Source organism: Nilaparvata lugens, chromosome X, assembly GCF_014356525.2.
Source record: "Nilaparvata lugens isolate BPH chromosome X, ASM1435652v1, whole genome shotgun sequence".
Lineage (NCBI taxonomy): Eukaryota > Metazoa > Arthropoda > Insecta > Hemiptera > Delphacidae > Nilaparvata > Nilaparvata lugens.
In genome coordinates this window covers 85,051,192-85,071,332 of record NC_052518.1, presented here as the reverse complement: position 1 = coordinate 85,071,332, position 20,141 = coordinate 85,051,192, and the positions used below count along the sequence as shown (strand labels likewise).

Below are 20,141 nucleotides of genomic sequence, written 5' to 3'. Positions count from 1 at the left end.
TCATCTGTCGACTCGACTTTTGCGGCGTCCTCGGCTCAGGGACAGGCTCAGCACATGGTCAGCGCACCCCCGGACTCCCGGTCTGATATTTCCGATCTCAACCGTCCAACGAGCTTACCCAGTTTCAAATGGAATGACTATCGAATAGCCCCTGATGTGACTCGAAGCCCACTAGTCAACCCAGACACCAACACTTTAGCTATCAATCAAAACCACATATATGACCCATACCATAACAATCCTAATTCCTGGGCCGCCGTGAACCATAAGCCCAACTTCTATAAAAACCATACTTATGATAAAACTATCTACCCGATTCCCACCTCTTCAACTTTGCATAATGAGTTTGGTTATGTTGGCAATGATACATTCAGTAAACCTCTGCCGACTTTGTTCAGTCACAACAATGCTAATCTGTATCCGGGAGCAACAAGCTACACTGAGCCTGCTGCGAGTAAAAGCAGTGTGCCTGCATTCAGTGTGCCTGCCAGTTACAATGACGTCACTAGCTCTACCTATGCTCAAAGCACTCAGCCGGCTCAGGCTAGTTCTACGTCTACTTATGTCACGCAAGAATTCATGCCTAAACCATCGACTGAAAACGATTATACATACAGTAGTTCTGCTTATGTTAGCAGTAACCATCAGGCTAGTTATTCGGGAGAGAAGCAGCCAGAACCGAGTGCTGCGTTCAACGATAATCAAACGGCAAATTATTTCAAAACTGATTCCGATTTCAGTAATGCACCACCATCAAGCTATGAGACAAAAAGTGCGCCAACATTTGAACAAAAAATTCCACAGAATGTTGGTGGTGATCAGTTCATTTTCAATAATGCCACTGACGACAGTTCCTACATGAAAAACGCGTTCCACGCAGCTCATTTGCTTGATGCTTCCAACTACGAGAAGACCTACTATAATTTGGATTCGAATAAGTTCAAAAATGATGCCGCCTACAACCAACCTGAATCATCATACAGTTTAACGCGGCTGGATGGCTATGCCACCTCGCCCACTCCTTCAGTTTCGAAGCCGGCTTCACCATACTATGACACTCAGCTGCTCCCTCCTGCTCCCACTAAACATGAACATTTCGTTAACTATTACAAGAGTTACCAATACCCTGAAATGCCGCCAGCTGCTGGTCAAATGGATCGCACAGATACCAATACTGATAGGAATTATGGTGCAAACGAATGGGGAGGAATGATGTACAACAATTTGTAGAGTTCGATTTATTAATAATGCCTACGTGTTTGTAGTTGATATACGAATACAATGGGATACAATATTATCTTATAATGCTCTATAATTTTTTCAGGTCCTACTGAATAGGAGATTTGCTCTTAGTTGTTGAACTTTGAAAGTAGTATATGGAATGAAAACAAATAGTTTAGAGTTTTTGTTTGTTTGAAGGAGTTGACACTCCAGCTTTAAATGACAATTTTTCGTCCTCTTAAGAAATTTGCATAGACAATAATAATGAATTGAACGTTTTTTGTAGTCATTTGAATTTAGGATCCCATAATGTGTCTATGTGTAAATGTGTCTATGTGTAAATTTCAATTACCGTAGTCTATTACTTTTAATGGTATAAAAAGTTCAACGTATAGTTGTCTACACATCGTTTAAACAACGACAGCATGCAGCCATTTATTTCTTAAAATCAGGTAACCCGTGCTCCGCAAGGGTCTAAATAAAAAATTGACAAACTGAAATATTGAATAATTGAAAATAGGCCTATAACCATCCTTGGTAAATCAATAATCCATATATGCAAATTTCAAGTTAATCAGTCCAGTAGTTCAGACGTGATAATGCGTCATTCGTGAATTTCCTATCCCGTACGTGTATAAGCCAGTTCTTTCCTTTACTATTTAGATTTATTATAATATAGCTCTATATATATCTCTAGGTGATAGATACATGAGTTGTTAGTATATTTGAATGTGAATAACTTTTAAACGGTTTGAGATATCTATGTGCGGTTTCACCATTCATTTTATCTTGAAATTCTAGATTGGAATCATGTATAATATGACCACCTTCCAATTAAAAAAAAAAAGAAGTTGGATTAAAAATGGCGGTTTCAAGATGCCGGACCAAAATTTTGATTTCGACAGAAAAGTAATCAGACCTATCGTCAAATTTCCATTTTGGAAGAAATATTCAGCTGTTTCCATACTTCTCACCAATCCTGCATATGTAGGCCTATAGTGTGGATATGGGAAAAGAGGATATATAGATAGAAGAAGAATGGCAAGATAGAAAATAAATGTTGAATACACTATTTTATCTATGACCACTCTCAAGCAAAGTTAGCAAAGTATAACGAATTGAAAACTGACATACTGAATACTTGACATAATGAAATCTTGAAGAATTGAAAATACGCCTATAACTAACCTCGGTATTGATGTGGATCGGGAATATTCCCAGTGGGAAGGAACTTATGATTTGGCAATATTTTCGAGGCAAAGAAATATTGGGAATTTAATGGAATTTATGAGAACTTTAGGGAATTTATAAAATTGTTCTAAAAATAATTGAAATTGATCAATCCCACTCATATTTTACATCAATATAATCAATAAATCATCATTCTATTTGATATTGATCAAGCTCAGCCACATTTTACATTGATATAATCAATAAATCATCATTCTTTGAGCCTGTTTTTGCTCACTCACTCACTGTCTTTTTACTCCTATAGTCCAGTCAATGTAAGATTTAGAGGGGAAATTTTGGAACACAATTTTTGACCCCGTAGCTCTTTTAAGGGTAGTAAGGGGGTAAACATATCAAAAGTCCTCACTCCTATCCCCTGTGCTAAGGTGGTGGGGGTGGTTTGAAAGTGCCATATTATGTTTTTTGCATATATCTCGAACAATATGAGCCTTTCGGAAATTTTCGTCGAACACAATCATATTATTAAAGCTCAAAAATGATCCTACAAGTTTCATTTCCAACATTTTTCCATATCTCTCATAGTTTTCTAGTTATGAGCTCTCTAAGGTATCACATTTTGAAGAAAAACCCTTCCGGCTCCGATTTTTTCATCTTTTTGGCCTTATAACTTTTCAACGATTCATTGAAAAAATCCGTGCTAATCATGGGCTCATAGAGCATTATATTCTCTTCAATTTCATCTATGGTCTCATTATTTTAAGCATCTCCCAACGATTGTTGCAGCCGTTATAGTGTTCAGTGTGAAATCTTAAGTTTAACAATAGATCAATTGTCAGGGAAATTGGGAGGGAATATTTGGAACACAATATTTGATTTCGCAGCTTTGTTTGAATTAGTTAGAAGGTGAACATATTACAAGTTTTCATCCCTACTCCTTGAGGGATGAGGGTAGTTTAAAAGTTGAATTTTTTCAATTCTGGCTGACACGCATGTAACTAGGAAACAATGCATTTCAGCGTCGAAAAAATGTAATTTTTTACACAGGGGGTATGAGTGAGGACTTTTAATATGATTACTCCCTTACTATCCTTAAAAGAAGAGCTACGGGGTCAAAAATTGTGTTCCAAAATTTTCCCTCTATAATCTTTCATTGTCTGGATTATATAAGTATTTAAAAGACAGTGAGTTGTAGAGCATTCAATAACTCTCTTCAATTTAATGTATTATTTCATCATTTTATGCTTTCCATCAATTTTGATAGCAGTTTTAGTGTTGAGTGAGGTAAGAGTGAGGACTTTTTATATGCTTACCTCCTCACTATCCTTAAAAGGACTACAAGATCAAAAATTGGGTTCCAAACTTTTCCCTCTTTATACTTTTGAGCACTCGTTGCCTGGACTAGTATCTCATTACAAGTTAAGTGAGCCTCAATGACTCTTGAAAGGTTGTGAGCTGTGGAATTATTTTCTTTTTAATATTGAATTAAACTGGAGTATGCTCCTTGTTTTAGTTAAACCTATTTTGCTGTATTTTATAATTTCTAATTTTTGGATTAATATTCTACTCTAATCTTTATTTAGGGGGTCAATTATTTTTGTGCGGAGAAATTGAATAAAATTATGCAATGAAAGTTAAATTACACTCAATACTTTGTTGACTTTGTTTACCTGATTTACAGTCATTTATTAGTAAGTAAAAAAAATATTATTTAACTTGTAAGACTTGAAAGTAGCATAATAATAGTGGTGCAATTGAATGATTTATTGAGTGCTCATTTCTCCTTTCACTCTATAATCAGTCTATGAGCTTCAAATTACTGTTTTCTTTGAACTTACTGCAATTTATAAGTTATTCATCCTTATATTTCATACATAAATCTGTTGTATAACAGGTGATTGAGACCATATGTGTAACAAAAAACGTTTTTTTCGGTCATTTTTTATGAAAGAAATAATAAATTTCCTCAAGTTCCCATAAATTCCCGGGAATTTATGATTTTTGGGAATATTTCCCTTAAATTCCCTGGGAATATTTCCTCTATCTTAAATTCCCTGGAATTTTACATCACTAATCCTCGGTAAATTAAGAATCTATATGCGAAATTTCAAGTTAATCAGTCCAGTAGTTCAGACGTGATGATGCGTCATTCGTGAATTTCCTATCCCATAAGCCAGTTCTTTCCTTTTTTATATTCTAGACTAGCAGGTAACATGTGCTCCGCAAGGGTATCTAATTGAAAACTTGACCTAATGAAATCTTGAAGAATTGAAAATAGGCCTACAACCATCCTCGGTAAATAAATAATCAATATCAAGTTATTTCAAGTTAATCAGTCCTGTAGTTCAGAGGTCATGCGTCATTCGTGAACTATCATGTATGTGTATAAGCCAGTTCTTTTATTATATTATAGATATAGATGTAGGCTAAATAAACAATTTTGTTCAGTTACTGACGGGAGCACTTTCAACAACAGTGATAATGTTTCTCAATGTTGAAATTGGAAGCTTGCCGCCCGAAAGTACTCCAGTCAGTAAGTGAACAAAATTGTTTATTCACATGAATAAATGTCTGCATGTTGTTGTTTACAACATCAAAATATTGTGTTAATAAATCGCAGTTCGGAGTGGATCAAGAAACCATCATCTATTATTTATTATTTACATCGCGTTGACAGTTTACTCATTTTTCAGTTTTATTTGTGTTCTCGAATTTCTATAATATTCATTTTGAGTCGCGTTTAAAAATATTATTTTTCCGTTCATTGGGCTGTAAAATTATTATTCAAATTCTAATGTGTCATTATTGTTTTCAAATTTCCAGCTTGAAGTGTCGTCGAGAATTTATCAAAAGAAAAATGCCTCATTTTGTCACCAAGAGTATCGAACAAAAAATGAGGCTCAAACGAAAGACCCACTTTTGAAGACCCAAGTCTAAATTGGAAGAAATTAATAGCCTGGATTTCAGATAAGTATTTTATGTGCATTTGAAAAGGCTATTATATAGCCTTTATTGAACTTTGAGAAAAATGATAATGCCCTTAAAGCTACAAGCAAGGCTCCCGCCCTTTCCATGAACTGTTTCTCAAAATTTATTCGATTGTCATTTTTCCTATGAAGCAGAGATGTTCTATTTCAGTTAGTTTGTTTGTTGATAATATATTCAACACAGTTATTATTCAGTCACTGTTAGTTTCGAACTATCTATTATCATTAATAATGTGAAAAAGTATCCAATTTCAATTCGGTTGATTCTTGTACTAATGATTTCCAATAATTTATTAATACGATTATTGTCTCTAAAATAATGATGAAATTTTGAATGGTTCATATTAGGTTAATGATTCAAGATCAACAAACTTATTCGCTTACTGAATTAGTCAACACTTTCTCCTAAATGAATCTTTAAAAATTGAGCCATTCTCTTGGGGACACTATTATGTCATTGTTATTATTAGAGTTTATTCATTTCCATTACTTCCATAGATTAAGCAATAAAAATATTATGTTTATATATTGATACGTTTTCGATAATTATATCGATAGATGACTGATCTCTTTTGTATCTTGTAAGATAATTACAATGTTGTGTATAAAACACTTGAATTTCTTTAGTCTGGATAGGAAAGTTGGTCCTTATTATTATTACTTCAATTATTAAGTAGATAAAAATCATGAGTAAATCATATTGATAGTACAATATTAAAGGTTCGTGATAAAAGGATTTAATGAAATACTTCAAATTGCGGTTCTGAGTAAATATTGTGCACCCCGAATTTAACTATTCAGGTCTCTTTAAGCTCTTTAAGTGTAGCAAAAATCTGTTTTACAAATGCTCAAAATCCTTCAACAAAGTTCATTTAAAAGTTAACTGTCCGCTTTAAAACTTCTATTAATAATTGAATTGTATAGAAATCCAAGCTCTCACATTATAAAAGTAATGATAAAATTAATCAGTTGAATGTTGTTAAAACATAGCTGTCATATCAAAATAGATATTAGTATGTTCATTCTAGGGAATCGCCAGTTTATCTATGTATATGAACCATTTTTGAAGCTGTTTATTGTTTATTAATAGTAGCCTATAATTTATAATTTCGATTTCTAAGTTGGAATTACAGGATTAAACGTAGAAAAGATTCATCGGATTTTAGAAAATCATTACCCAAGTCGGAGCGACTGTTGCCCAACTGACTTACCTGGTTGCCTGGCTGCCTAGTCTCCCTAGGCTCCCTAGGCTCCCTAGTAATAGGGACCCAAGGCATTTATTGTAAAATAACTAATTCTCAACTCCGATGAATCTTTTATAGTCACTCTGTATAATATTTCTAAAATTTTGATGAAAAATTTAGTTTTGTATTAGTAAAACGTGTAACATTCATCTGTATGATAAAGTGATGTGCTACTATAGTATTATTGTAATTTGGACTAATTAAGTGTATATTACCTACGAATTGTGTACTCTATTAATTTTCTAGTTTCATTAGCACGTAGATATCGAAAAATGAAGTGATTACTCTCATTTAAGATGACATAATTAATATGGCATTATAATGTTAAATTTTCTCAGAAGTATAGTTATAATATTAATTTGAATAATAATAATAATAATAATAATAATATTATGAGTAATATTATTATTTGTAAGAATAGATTTTTGATCAAAATATAGTTGGAGGTGTGTTGTGTTCACGCAGTATTATTAATAATAGAATATTAATAGCTATACAGTATATTTCATATTTTTCGTAAATATTACTTTTCATTAACTCACATTTGACTTTCACAATAGATTATTGTTTCCTATTCGATCTACTAAAAGGGTCAGCTTCCTTGAATAATTTTTAAGAAAACATGTTCAGTTTAGTTAAGTACAATTTTGATTATCTTCTCAGTATTAATTTTTTAGTTTCGATATGGCCATAAATTTTCGTTCTCTTATCTTTCAATTGGAAAGTAACCAATTGTTACATCAGAAAGGTTATCTGATTTTCCTTTATGTTTTGATTAACAACTCATGTTTATTATTTTGATGAAATAATAGTATTAAGAGACACTTAGATTTCATATATGTGATTGAAGATTCTGGTTGAATCAATTCAAATTGAAACGAGCTTGAATTATCTAATAAATTATACTCATGTTACTGGTTGCTGTAATTTAATTTGCTATATTCGTGTTAATTATCTTAAATCCCCCCATAAAATGACTAAGCTTCAAAGTACCACTACTCATGTTCACTGGTTACTGTAATTCAATTTTTTGTATTTGTGTTAATTATCTTAAATTCCCATAAAATGATTCAGCTTCAAAGTACCACTAAACTCATGTTTACTGGTTACTGTAAATTCAATTTGTTGTATTTGTGTTAATTATCTTAAATCCCCATAAAATAACTCAGCTTCAAAGTACCACTAAATTCTTCAAAGTATCACTTCATTCATTTAAAACAGTATATTAGCATAGCACAATTTCATTTACACCCAAGCCTTGATAAAAAAAAAAATATTCATGTACATTCAAAATCCTTCATACTAAGATTTCACGTGATCAATCTATTGTAAATAGATCTTAAAATTCTATCACTTTATTGTAATGTACCGTAGTTCTAAATTTTTTTCTGACTGATAAGATTGTTTACAGCTAGTGCAATATTATACACGAATATTTGTCATTATAAATAATTGAAGCATCTAGTGTCGTAATGGTATTTTATAGCCATGTCCATATATGTAAATCGAAATCAAATATAACGAGTTGTGTAACATAAATAATTTGTTTATTGTTCATTTTCCTCATCTAATGTTAATTGATATTTATTGATTGATTATTGAATATTTATTTTTAGTGGGGTTGATATTACTGTAATGAAAAGTAGTACCGTAATGTTGAATTTGGCAAGGGAAATTTTAATCACCAATAGCAATAAATTCTTATTCTTATTAATTTCTAGTAAAGGTCCAATTCCTAAGCGACGACTCTATTTATGGCTTATATTATTATAGTCTATACGTGTAGACTACAGCCTACAATAATATACAGTAATAGATACAGCGGGGCTAGAGTCGTTGTTTTATTTAACCTATTCAAGGAAATTAGTGAATAATTTGACAGCTGTTTAAAAGAATAATTTCTCGATACCCTTCTTATTCATTAGTATTGGAAAGTAATACTTCATCACACTATAATTTTCATAACGTTATTACTATGTTTCCATTATACTACTATATTCAAATGAATTGAAAAAAAACTATGATCACTATCTAAAAATACTTGTGATGATTGTCATAACTAAAATTGCAGATCGGTAAATAGAGCTCATTCATTTAGATTTGATGTTTTTCACAGCTATGCTTTATACTATGGACGTTAAAACAATTTGTTATGGATGAGGCCTTTAGAAGGATGGCAGGAGGCGAGGGGTTTCTGGTAAACAACACGCTTCTGGCAAGGGGAGCTTCTGGATCGTTCTAGTGTGTTCCACTTTTTGATGAGGGGAACCATCGACCAAAGGCAAGCGTGATCTAGAATTCTCTGGCAAGCTCCTTGCACTGCGATCAGTATAAATCGCCTCAAGTGTTTTATTAGTGTAGAAACCCGCAACAAATTATCATTTTATTCAATGATGTCGAAAAGGGATTCATGTAATTGAATTGTTGATTGAACAACAAATAAATAGTTGAATTATTGACTCAATAAAAATTTAATTCATTGACTCTAAAAATAAGGATATCATTAATAATTTATATTATTATTGTTGTGTTGCTCTTAACCAAAGAACGTCTCTGTCAAGGATTTGGGCTGGAAGTAGTCCAAAAATGTCCATTTGTCCAAAATGTCTCTTTCATCCAGACCATGCGTTGATCAGGCGCTATCAAGCACCATAGTGTTTAACACATATTAGTGCACCTGGAGGGGACGGATCCCAAATTTATCCTCCCTCAAGTAAGTAGCCATCATGCTTTGGTCTAGAGAGCAGCCGGCCTTCGCAATTGAGAGCGTCTTTTCTAATGGTCGATCATTTTTTGTTGCTACGCAACGTGCCTTCCGCGCTCGATTTGAAATTCCTCCTCACAGACTCTTTCCTGGCCGTTATTCGATTCTGTCGTGGGTTAACTTATTCCGTAAGTGTGGAAGTGTCGCTAAACCCAGAAATGGACTTCAACGAACCATCAGAACTCCAGAAAATATAGAAAGAGTGAGGCAGTCGGTTGTGCGTTCTCCCCGGCGTTCGGCGCGCTAACACGCAGCTGCTATGGCAATTTCTGACTCCACTGTTCGACGAATTTTCCATTAAGACCTTCAATTTCATCCCTATAAATTGGCTATTGTTCAAGAATTGACTGAACGCGATTTTGTTGCCCATCAAAATGCATGTGATATGCTGATTAACAACCTGCCAGAAGACGCGGTCATTTTTTTTCAGTGATGAGGCTCATTTCCACATGCGGTTCCTCAATGCGATTTTTTATAGGGTTATTTGAAATCAGTGGTTTTTGTCGATCGACCACGGACCATAGCACACCTCAAGAACAACATTCGCGACGCCATTGCCAACATACCGATTGATATATTGCAACGAGTGTATACAAATTTGAAAAATCGAGTTCATCAGTGTATGCGCAATGGGGGTCGCCATTTATCTGTTGAAATTTTTATGACTGCATGAAAAAAAATTGGGAAATTGTTTTCTCATTTAAAAAAAATTAGAACAATAAATAAAGTGCCTTTGTTTTTATTGACCTTTCAAATAAGTAAGTTTCTCTGGCGCACTCTGTATAAACAATTACGGTAGTTGAATGAATGAATAATTACCGTACTTCATCAATACATTTTTTTACTGAGTATGATGCCCACATGATTTCTAGGCTTGTTCATGGGAAATGAGACGAAATGATGAGAGATGAGTGGATCTACAGCTTTAAGTGGGCTCCGAACCACCGGGAAGAGATTCATAATTCTGACAAAAAATAATTTTAATTGACTCACTGCTGAATAGATTCAGGAAAAATAATAGATTAAGTAAAGTTATTGTCACTGAATAGATTCATCAGTTCATAGACTATTTATAATGTGAAGGAGCTCCATTGTATTGAAAACTAGATTGATCCAGTTTTCAGAGAAAATATCCCCACTGCTTTATGTAAATCCTTCTATTGATATTTATTGATTTATGCTCATATTCAGTCAAAATATTTTTTGATTAAATAGTGAATGAATAGTTTACAAGATATTGTGAATCGCCTAGTGCATTCAGATAAACAAATTCTCAAATGTAGTTCATAGGTCATGAGATAAGAACGTCATCTATAGTTGTTATATTCATTCAGAATTAAAAATTTCTAACGTGTCAACGGACATTGGCAGGTTTTTTGCTCCAGTTTTTTGATCTCTCAGGGATTAAAAAAGAAGTTGAAAACTTATTTTTCAATCTTCATAGTTATGTAACTGTGTGTACTTTGGTAAAACTCTACTAGTAATCAACTGTTACGGTATTGAGTTTGGATTTCCTCAACGAGTTCTGAAGACATGAAGTGTATGATGAGTTATATGTTGCAATTTGTGTGTATTTTTGTTGCGAGTTTGATTGTTAGTGTTAATTCAGCTTGTCCAAGAACTCCAACCGGTCTGGGAAGATTAGGTCCCAAGTTGAGTGGCGATGGCGGATTTAGCATTACAATTGGTATGCAACCAGAGCTTTACATTGGTGGAAGTCACTATGTCGGTGAGTGTCACTTACTCTCTTTATTAATTTCATATTTAAAAATCACTTATCATTGTGTAAATTCAACCTTCTATCCACAAAACTAGTATACAGTACTCTACGTTAGAAATACCTTCAGAGTATTCAATCATTCTGAAAGTTTTCTAGTACCTATTCTAGTTTTCTAATTCAATTCAAAAATTAATTTATTTCGCACAACATATTATTAAAAAACATTGTACCAGCAAAAAATACAAAATATAAAATACTAATGAAAATCCACTTTGACAATTTGAAAACAACTTATTTTAACATTATTTGTTTTGCTTTAGAGGACAAAAACATAAAGAGAAATAAAGATGGCCACACCTAGGCATATTATTCTAGTAGGCCTATTCAATTATTCAGAGTAGCTGTTTATTCTACTGAGCGATTTTTAATGTTCAGAGTGGCGCAGGGGAACAGAACATTTTTAATATTATAGATTCAATCATTGTAGGTGTAGGTGCACGATATTTTGCACAATTGATGTGAATGCATTGCCATTTAGTGATCATTGGACTGGTGTCGAAAGTTTAATAGCGGTAATAGCATTTTATAAAAATGACAATAGTTTTCACCACACAGAGAATATTTTGACAGCATTAGGTACCACATTTAAAGTCATAAACTTATCCCTTATCCCTTTTAGTGATATCCTAGAACAAGACATGAACTTAAGGAAAATATTTGAAACGAAATCACAGTCATTCTCCAAGATTTGCTACACTGTCATACCAGAGTTTCCGTAAAAAGCTTATAGGCTTTGGGATCTTGATCTTTTTGACCTTGAGCATAATAACAGGCTGTGATCTTTCTAATGTAATCTTGAAAAGTTGAGAGTTACTTTTAGACACTTAAGTAGCTTGAGGCACTTTTCAACTTATGTACTTGAAAATTAGAGGCAGGGTACCTTTATATATTCTTATTGAAGAAACATTAGTGACTTTTGATATGCATAACATTATCATTAATCATTAAATTAATAACATAAATAACATTATATATGTTCCATTAGTAATCTACTATTTTCATGGATTTATTCTTTGAAATAATATTTCAGAATTTTCTGTTTCCTTTCACCACCCATAACAGAATGGGAATCAGCCGAATGGGAGCCCATCTTGAAGATTAAATATGTTCCGGTAGTTATGAACATTTTGTATGTAGGAACATGAATGGCTTGACGATTACATTCCATGCCATTAATAATCTACTAGTTTTATGGATTTGATCGTAGGAATGACACTACTGTACCTATTTCAAAATTCTCCATTTCCCTGCACCAATCTGTAATCGTCCAGTTATTTTCTATAAAAATATTTCTTTTTGAGTAACTTCTGTTTAATGTATACGTATACGTTGCTTATAATAATTTTTTATCTTTAATAAATATTTTTATTTTTTCAATCATCTGTGCCATAGCATGTGCATAGTAAGCTGACAATCTGCTGTATCTATAGTAGTATTCAAAGCCATAGCTAGATAATAATATTTCAGATAATTTTGAAGTAATACGGTACATGCATACAATAATGGTAACTTGCAGATAGTCTCGAAGAAAATAAATATAGCTCCTGCCAATCCTTCTTATGTACGATTTATTGTACATAAATAAATACTTTTTATGTAAACGAATGTTGAATAAATAATTGTATTCTGTGTTATATTTTCTTAATCTGTATGTTTTTTCCAAATCGATATAAAAATCTAATAATTCTATTGCACAAAAACATACCGTAATTCAATATTGAACGATGAAGTACAGAATTTAAGCAACGAAGTATTACAACTTTGTATTACATAGTATTGTGTCTATAATTGCAGCAACTATCCAATCGAATATTAATAGGCGGTTTTATCGCTTGTTGATGACTGTTGAGAGTAGCAATCAGTCATCAGCTAATGAGGACAGTGATCCTGCAGAGGTGGGCTACTTCATGTTGTCTGATCCAGAGGTTGGCTACAGCGATCATTGTGTCAATACAATCGTAGAGAGCAACCAAGTCCCAAAAACATCGATATCTGCTACTTGGGTAGCTCCAAAACGAGCGTCTACATGCGTTACAATCAGGTGAAATGCTCTATATTTTTCAGCTTTGTTATAATATTCCCTAATTGTGTGAAATAAACTTGCGCAAACACACATTCAAATACTTCAAGTTCAACGCTTTCTTCTCACATTGTTTTTTCATATTTTCCCAATATGAAAGTATGGGAAATAGCTTATTTCTCCAATACTATAGGGTTGGGCAGGGAGGTATGGATGATTTGAAATAACAGTTACACACTTGTTTTTAAACGAAACTAGAAATTTATTTTTTTAGTGTATACCTTGGATGTTGCCATTATGAAAATTGAAGAGGAAAAAATTAAAACATTGATTATGTACGAAAAATAAGATCTGTTAAATGCTGTCTGTTTTTGTCCATACACTCCTGCAGATGTTGTGAGAAGTTGTCCATACTCCTCTGAAGCATTGCACGTGGTACCGCTCGAATTTATTGTTTTACTGTTTCACTCATGAAACAAACAATGGTTCAAGGGTTCGTGGTTTTTTATGTAAACACGTGATTTTAGGTAGCCCCATAAAAAATAGTCACAAGGTGACAGGTCCGGTGACCGAGGAGGCCACTCCACATCTCCGCGAAACGAAATGAGGCGTCCAGGGAAGGTTGCCTTAGAAATTACATAGCTGCTCTCGATGTATGGCATGTCGCCTCATCTTGTTGAGACCATACAGTATTGACGTTGATACGTCATCTTCTCAATTGTGGCAGAAAAAATTCAGGCAGTATCCGTATTGACAGTGACGATTCGCCCGTTTTCTCAAAAAAGTAAGGGCCAATAATTAGTTTTATGGGGCTACCTAAAAGCACATGTATACATGAACAAACCATGAACCCTTGAAGCATTGTTTGTTTCATGAGTAAAACAATACCGTAACACAAGAAATTTGAGCGGTAACACGTGCAATGCTTCAGAGGAGTATGGGCAACTTCTCTCAACGTTTACAGGAGTATATGGACAAAAACGGACAGCATTTAACACATGTTAATTTTCGTATATAATCAATGTTCTAATTTTTGCTCTTTAATTTTCATAATGGCAACATCCAAGGTACACACTAAAAATTTTTGAGTTTCGTTTAAAAGTGAGTGTGTAACTGTTATTTCAAATCATCCATACCTCCCTACCCAACTTGTATTTCTATTTTATTTTTTTACTATTGGATGAAGCAATTACAATATTTAAAAGAACGGAGTTTCTTGAAACTCCTATCCCTCAATTTTACCTCATAAAGGTGGATTCTCACATATCAGTATTAGTATATCAATACGTGCTGGTACCTTGAAAATATTATTCACGAATTCTAATGGGACTATTTATTACAGTCGCTTGGCCGAGCTAAGTGGGAATAATTCTATTCAAACGCATAGGAGTAATATTTTCACTGTACCGGACAGGCTCACTGATTATATGTGGGAATCCAGCTTAAATAGACCAAATACTTCGGTTATGTCTACGTCTACGTCGAAACTTCTATTCACTAGAAATCATTAATATAGAAAATTGATCCATCAACAAAATTCAAGATTGGGCTAGAAAGTGGAGAATGAAGCAAAGTCGATTCACATCAATTCCACCAGTAAGAAGGATCTGCCCATACCAATAACCATCAAAAACCAAGTTGTACCATACGCCAATGATGCCAAGTATCTGGGTATGACCTTGGACGCAAAGCTTCGCTGGAAGGCCCATGTCAAGAAGATCGAAGAGAGAAGAGCTTGGAATCAAATATGTATAAGACTCCACTCAGTATAAGAAGCAAGTCATGTATGAGAAGCTGTATTAGCTGATCGGTAAAAACTCAAACCTTTCAATCCAAAACAGATTACTTTTGTACAAACTGATATTAAAGCCAGTATGGACGTATGGTATACAACTTTGGGGGTGTACCAACACTATTCTGAAGTTAACAAAAAATCAATGTTGTAATCAGTAAAATTCTCTGAAGTTTGATAAAATTTTATGTTGTAACCAGCAGGTAACCCGTGCTTTGCACTGGAAAATTTATGTGTTGTAAAATGCAATCTCCTTATGCCCAGAAAACATAAAATAGATTAATTATTCATTATTTTGTCAAAATTACGTGGACAATCTTTATCATAGTGATCGATTTAAAACCTGCAATCTTTCATTGATGAGTCGCGCGTGACCAATAACGCCAAGGAATCACTTGGAGAAAGCTCTGTTTGGTTAGGATATTATCGTTGCGTAAGCTTTGAATCATAAATTGAATAAATTTGTTTTAATTATTAAATTAGAATTGATCAATCAATAAGAATGAAAATATACCTATATCCATTCATGGTAAATTCAGAATATTAATATAAAAGTGCAAGTTAATCAGTCATTAGTTCATTATAAGTGATGATGCATAAAACATGTACGAGTATTTCGTATCCCGTATCTATCTATATAAGCCTAACAGGCTTTCGTATTCTTTTGTCTTTAATATTATAGATTATAAAAATTAGTTAATTTTCTCGTTGTGTTAATGAATCAATTGTCACAATTCCAATATATTTTTTAAAATTCTAGTTAAAATTTTATAATTTGCTTACCCTTTGATATTATTCGTATATTGAATTAATTATTCATAAAAGTGGTTTGCTAATGCTCTTGCTTGAACACAGACATGGTGACAGTTGATTTTATTATTAAAATGGAATTGGGATTTCCAGGCAAACATTTAAAAACAATATTATTCATAAAATTATAATTCATCTCTTCAAAAATCTTGCCTGCCATATCCACTGTATGATCAAACCATTGCAACTTCAGAAAAAACTACATACTAATTTATATCTAGAAAAAAAAAATTTTTATGATATCTACTGAATTACCTAATCATTGCACCTTCATGGCATATTTTTTTCACTAATAAAGTAATCCCATACGGTAGCATATTTGGATAGTAATGGCAGTATAATATTATGGGAATCAGTTCATTCATGTTTTTGACATTCACTATTATTAGTAACCGTTTGAATGATCTTAATAGACATAGCTTCTATCTAGTACTGAAAACACTAGTCAATTTACTTTGTTGAATGAATCTTACATGTCCCCTAAATGTCTCTATCACTAATTCAATAAATACTGTAGACTGACAACAAGAATTATTATATCATTGTAAATTGTAACATAGACTACATTTTCACTTTCTGAATGAAATATGTTGTTTATCAATGAACGGAACAAATTGATTCACAATGAAATTATTATTTCCAAATAGAGGATTTGAGCTCCAATCCATGTAAAAATATTTTCCAGATTAACATCTCTTTATATCACACCCTCATTACTTAACTGATCCACGCTTCATACTTTTTTTACGTTAATTCAATCCGTCCATCCATTGTCAAGAATTCTACCTTGAGAGAGAACGAATGACATAGTACCCTTGATTCAACTTTTACTTTCTAATTAGAAATACGTCAATGGTTTCAAATTGAAGATAAATAACAATTCAAATTTTAATGATTTGAATTCATTTCCTAGAATTTTATATGACAATCATTTACAGTAAAATTATTTTTTTAATTCGCCTTCAACTCAGCTAAGGTTTCTAGACCTCTCTTCTGTTTATAGATACTTTTTGGACGTGGGGGAATGATCCTCAAAATTCATTAAATTCTACCAATCAGATTGTATTTGGAAATTTATCATTTATCTGGTTATTCTCGTTTGATTTTTCTAGCGCTTGTTTCTATGTCTCGTTAAGCGATACTTTTTGGACGTAGAAAAAATTGTATTTAAACTTCATTAAATTTAATCCATTCATATTGTATTTGTTAATCGATAATCTTGTCATTTCCGATTGATTTTCTAGAGCAATGGTGTTTGTTGACGAGCTGCATTGGTATTCAGATGAAGGCTTACTATCCAGAAGGCTGTGTCCTTTTAAAGAGCAAAGCACTGTTGTACCCAAACAATGTTGCGCTTGTGACGATGCTAAATACAAGGTCTACTCATTTATTTATTCATTCATTTCATTGGTTATTGTAAAATAACATTGACAATCGCCATACATTTCAATTCTCAAAAATAATCACGCATAACGTAATGCAAACAATGTGCATAATAATTTATAACTAAGCTGAAAATTCCTGTAAGGTAATATTTTTATTCTTGCATTTAAACTTTTTTTATCAATATTTTTTAAATAAAAAATGTACAAATAACTTTTAAATAATGTTTATTCCCCCAAAAAATTAAAACTACTACAGAAATAACAGAAAAAAATAGATAAATTACAATTACATACAATAGTTAGTTACAAACTAATTCTCATAATGTGTCCTCTACATGTTTAGTTTTTTCTGTGTGGAAATTGACCTACTCCACTATGGCGTACCATGTCCTAGAGTAGGTTTTGTTTGTTTTTTTTGTGCGGATTATTAATTATTTAGTGTTTAGTAAGTCATTAGGTGGTTAGTTGTTGTTTGAAATAATGTTTTCTATGTTCCGTCTTCCTTTATGTTCCGTCATCAACCGATTGTGTACTATAGTTTTGAACTTTCTTGGATGATTAATCTGTTTAAAGTTTGCTGGAAGTAGATTATATAATTTTGGTGCTAAATGATTTTGTTGTGGTTTCTGGTTTGAAATGTTGTTGGGTTCTTTGTAATCTGCATAGTATCTCCTTGGAGTAAAGCTGTCTTGGATCAATCACGTCAACGTAATTGGACAACAATTGTTTTAGAAAGGGTCTATTGCTTGCATGCATGAAACGTGATAAAGTTCAAGTGAAAAGTGGCAAAGAGAATGAAAAAGTTTATATCCTAAAAATCAAACCAACAAAATCTTCTCTTTCAAGGCTCAATTCCTGAGCAACGACAGTAGTTACTCAGAAAGTGTTTAAATGTTTAATTTGATTTCATCAACTAAATTTATGCTTTTTAAACATAACTCATTATAAATGTTAGAAAATCAATTCCATGAAATATTTTCAAAGCCAGAACGTATTTCATTTTTAAAATATCAGTCCAATCGTTACTATATACGTATTTTAGTCTTTTTTAATGATAGCTTGGATTCAATTTGTTGCACAGTGTTTTAATTTTCTGATTCATGATTAATTGCAGATGATATTCCAAGGCCTGTGGTCAAATATTACACATCCAAAAGACTTTCCTTTCATATTGCCATTGACTCACTTTAGTGACGTGATTGGTGCCACACATGGCAGAGATTTCAAATTCTGGGGAGAAGGAGTTATTGCTACCGATGGACTCAAACAATTGGCGGAATGGGGATCTCCAGGATTGCTACATAAGGAGCTCTTATCAAATGTGAGAATTTTTCGAAACTATTATATCTAGAAAACAAATTCAAACATATGATAAAAGCTAGCTTTTCCCATGAACATTGAAGGTATTTTCGTCTTCAAAAGCGACAAATTTTCTTCTTCTCCTCAGATAGTGAAAAACTCTCATTATAATTTAACTGTTAAATCATCATGTTTAAAAAACATAAATTATAATAATCACAGGTCTTAATGGATGACAAATTTTAAGAAAGTCTCCAGAGTACGCCAGTTGGTTTTATATGACTAGATAAAATACTTCCGGTAAATCATTTTTGATAACACGATCTTTGAGCTAATAATGATATGTTGATGATTAGTGATGTGTTATTATTTTAATATTTTAAATATTCTCAAGTATAACACGAAATATTCTTCATAATATTCATTTAATTCCGATTGGTTAGAAATGGTGTACTGGCTTGTATGCAGGCAAGCTATACTATTTTTGTAGGACATGCCTGATCTTTTTATTCAATTGCTACAGTATTACTGACTTTCACAGACTGAACGTTTCTCAGTATTTCAAAAGTAGGCTGCATATTAGATGTTCAATGCAACTTATCCATGTTTACAGGCTGCGGTCATGCAAGAATAAATATTTTTAACATCTTGATCATTAGTAGTTAAGGTTGCTCATATAAAAGAATAAATAATCAAATGCAATTTTAATATATCGAATATAATTACTTTATTATAACTACTATGGTACCACTATACTAAAGTACGGTAAAATAGTGTTATTACTATAATTATTATTAGACTAGTATTATCTGAATATTATTAAGAATTTGCGATAGTTTCGAAATTTCACACTCTGAATAATTATTGCAAACATAGTGATGCTTTTCAATTTGAGGGCAATTGACTTTTCAAATTACACAAAATATCGTGTTTTTAGACACCAGCTCTGAACTTGACTTTCATCTAGTTATCCCTATTTTGCAGAGTAAAAAGCTGAAAACATTGATCCAAGCCGCTGGTCTGTGGTACCCAGATGTTAATGGGAATACAAGTTCAAAATTCCATGTTGACAGATCGAGAAATTTGCTATCCATTGTGTCAATGTTGGGTAAGTGATATTGATTAGAAATAGTTATTTGCATAAGTAGTGCGTAAAGTGATACTTTGCACACAGTTTACCACCAACTGAGCCACTCAGAACGCTCTGATCATAGATTGCTTGATGGAGGTTTTATCTTGTGTATGCATTGAAATCCAACCACAGTCGTGTCTCCAACTTGATTTCTGTTTTCGCGCACTGATCCTCAATACAACCTACTAACTATTTTGTACTGTCATTTTGTAAATTTGGAGTACGCAAAGTAGTACTTTGCGCACTAGTGCAGAAACTTGGTTCTTTGCGTTCTGTAATCAGTGCAGGAATGGTCACTTTTCAAGGCAACTGTGGGAAAATATAATTTTATATTTTCAGGAAAAAACTTTGTGTGTTGATATGTTTGTATGTGTGTGTATGTGTATGTATGTATATGAGTATGTGTCATGTGTATTTTTTCTTATTGAAAGTAATGTTTTCAAGCATTTTTTTTTTTGACAATTCTCATACTCTGTTAAGAGTCTCTGGGAAGATATTAAAAACAAACAAACAAACAAG

The 20,141-nt window shown here is 32.7% G+C and overlaps 2 protein-coding genes across 6 annotated transcripts in view; both read left to right on the top strand.

Moving 5' to 3' along the window:
* The window catches only part of LOC111045332 (dentin sialophosphoprotein), a 29,108-nt gene extending 20,926 nt beyond the window's left edge, over nucleotides 1-8,182 (top strand). For all 5 annotated transcript variants that reach the window (XM_039441786.1, XM_039441788.1, XM_039441790.1 and 2 more), the window contains one exon: nucleotides 5,233-8,182. In XM_039441786.1, the coding sequence (XP_039297720.1) occupies nucleotides 5,233-5,237 (5 nt within the window). In that variant the 3' untranslated portion in view covers nucleotides 5,238-8,182. The remainder of the gene's footprint in view (nucleotides 1-5,232) is intronic.
* A 2,411-nt stretch (nucleotides 8,183-10,593) lies between these two features.
* The window catches only part of LOC111053717 (spondin-1), a 31,646-nt gene continuing 22,098 nt past the window's right edge, over nucleotides 10,594-20,141 (top strand). Inside the window, exons 1-5 of the mRNA XM_022340637.2 lie at nucleotides 10,594-11,133; nucleotides 12,979-13,225; nucleotides 17,051-17,183; nucleotides 18,306-18,512; nucleotides 19,475-19,598. Of these exons, the coding sequence (XP_022196329.1) occupies nucleotides 10,938-11,133; nucleotides 12,979-13,225; nucleotides 17,051-17,183; nucleotides 18,306-18,512; nucleotides 19,475-19,598 (907 nt within the window). The 5' untranslated portion in view covers nucleotides 10,594-10,937. The remainder of the gene's footprint in view (nucleotides 11,134-12,978; nucleotides 13,226-17,050; nucleotides 17,184-18,305; nucleotides 18,513-19,474; nucleotides 19,599-20,141) is intronic.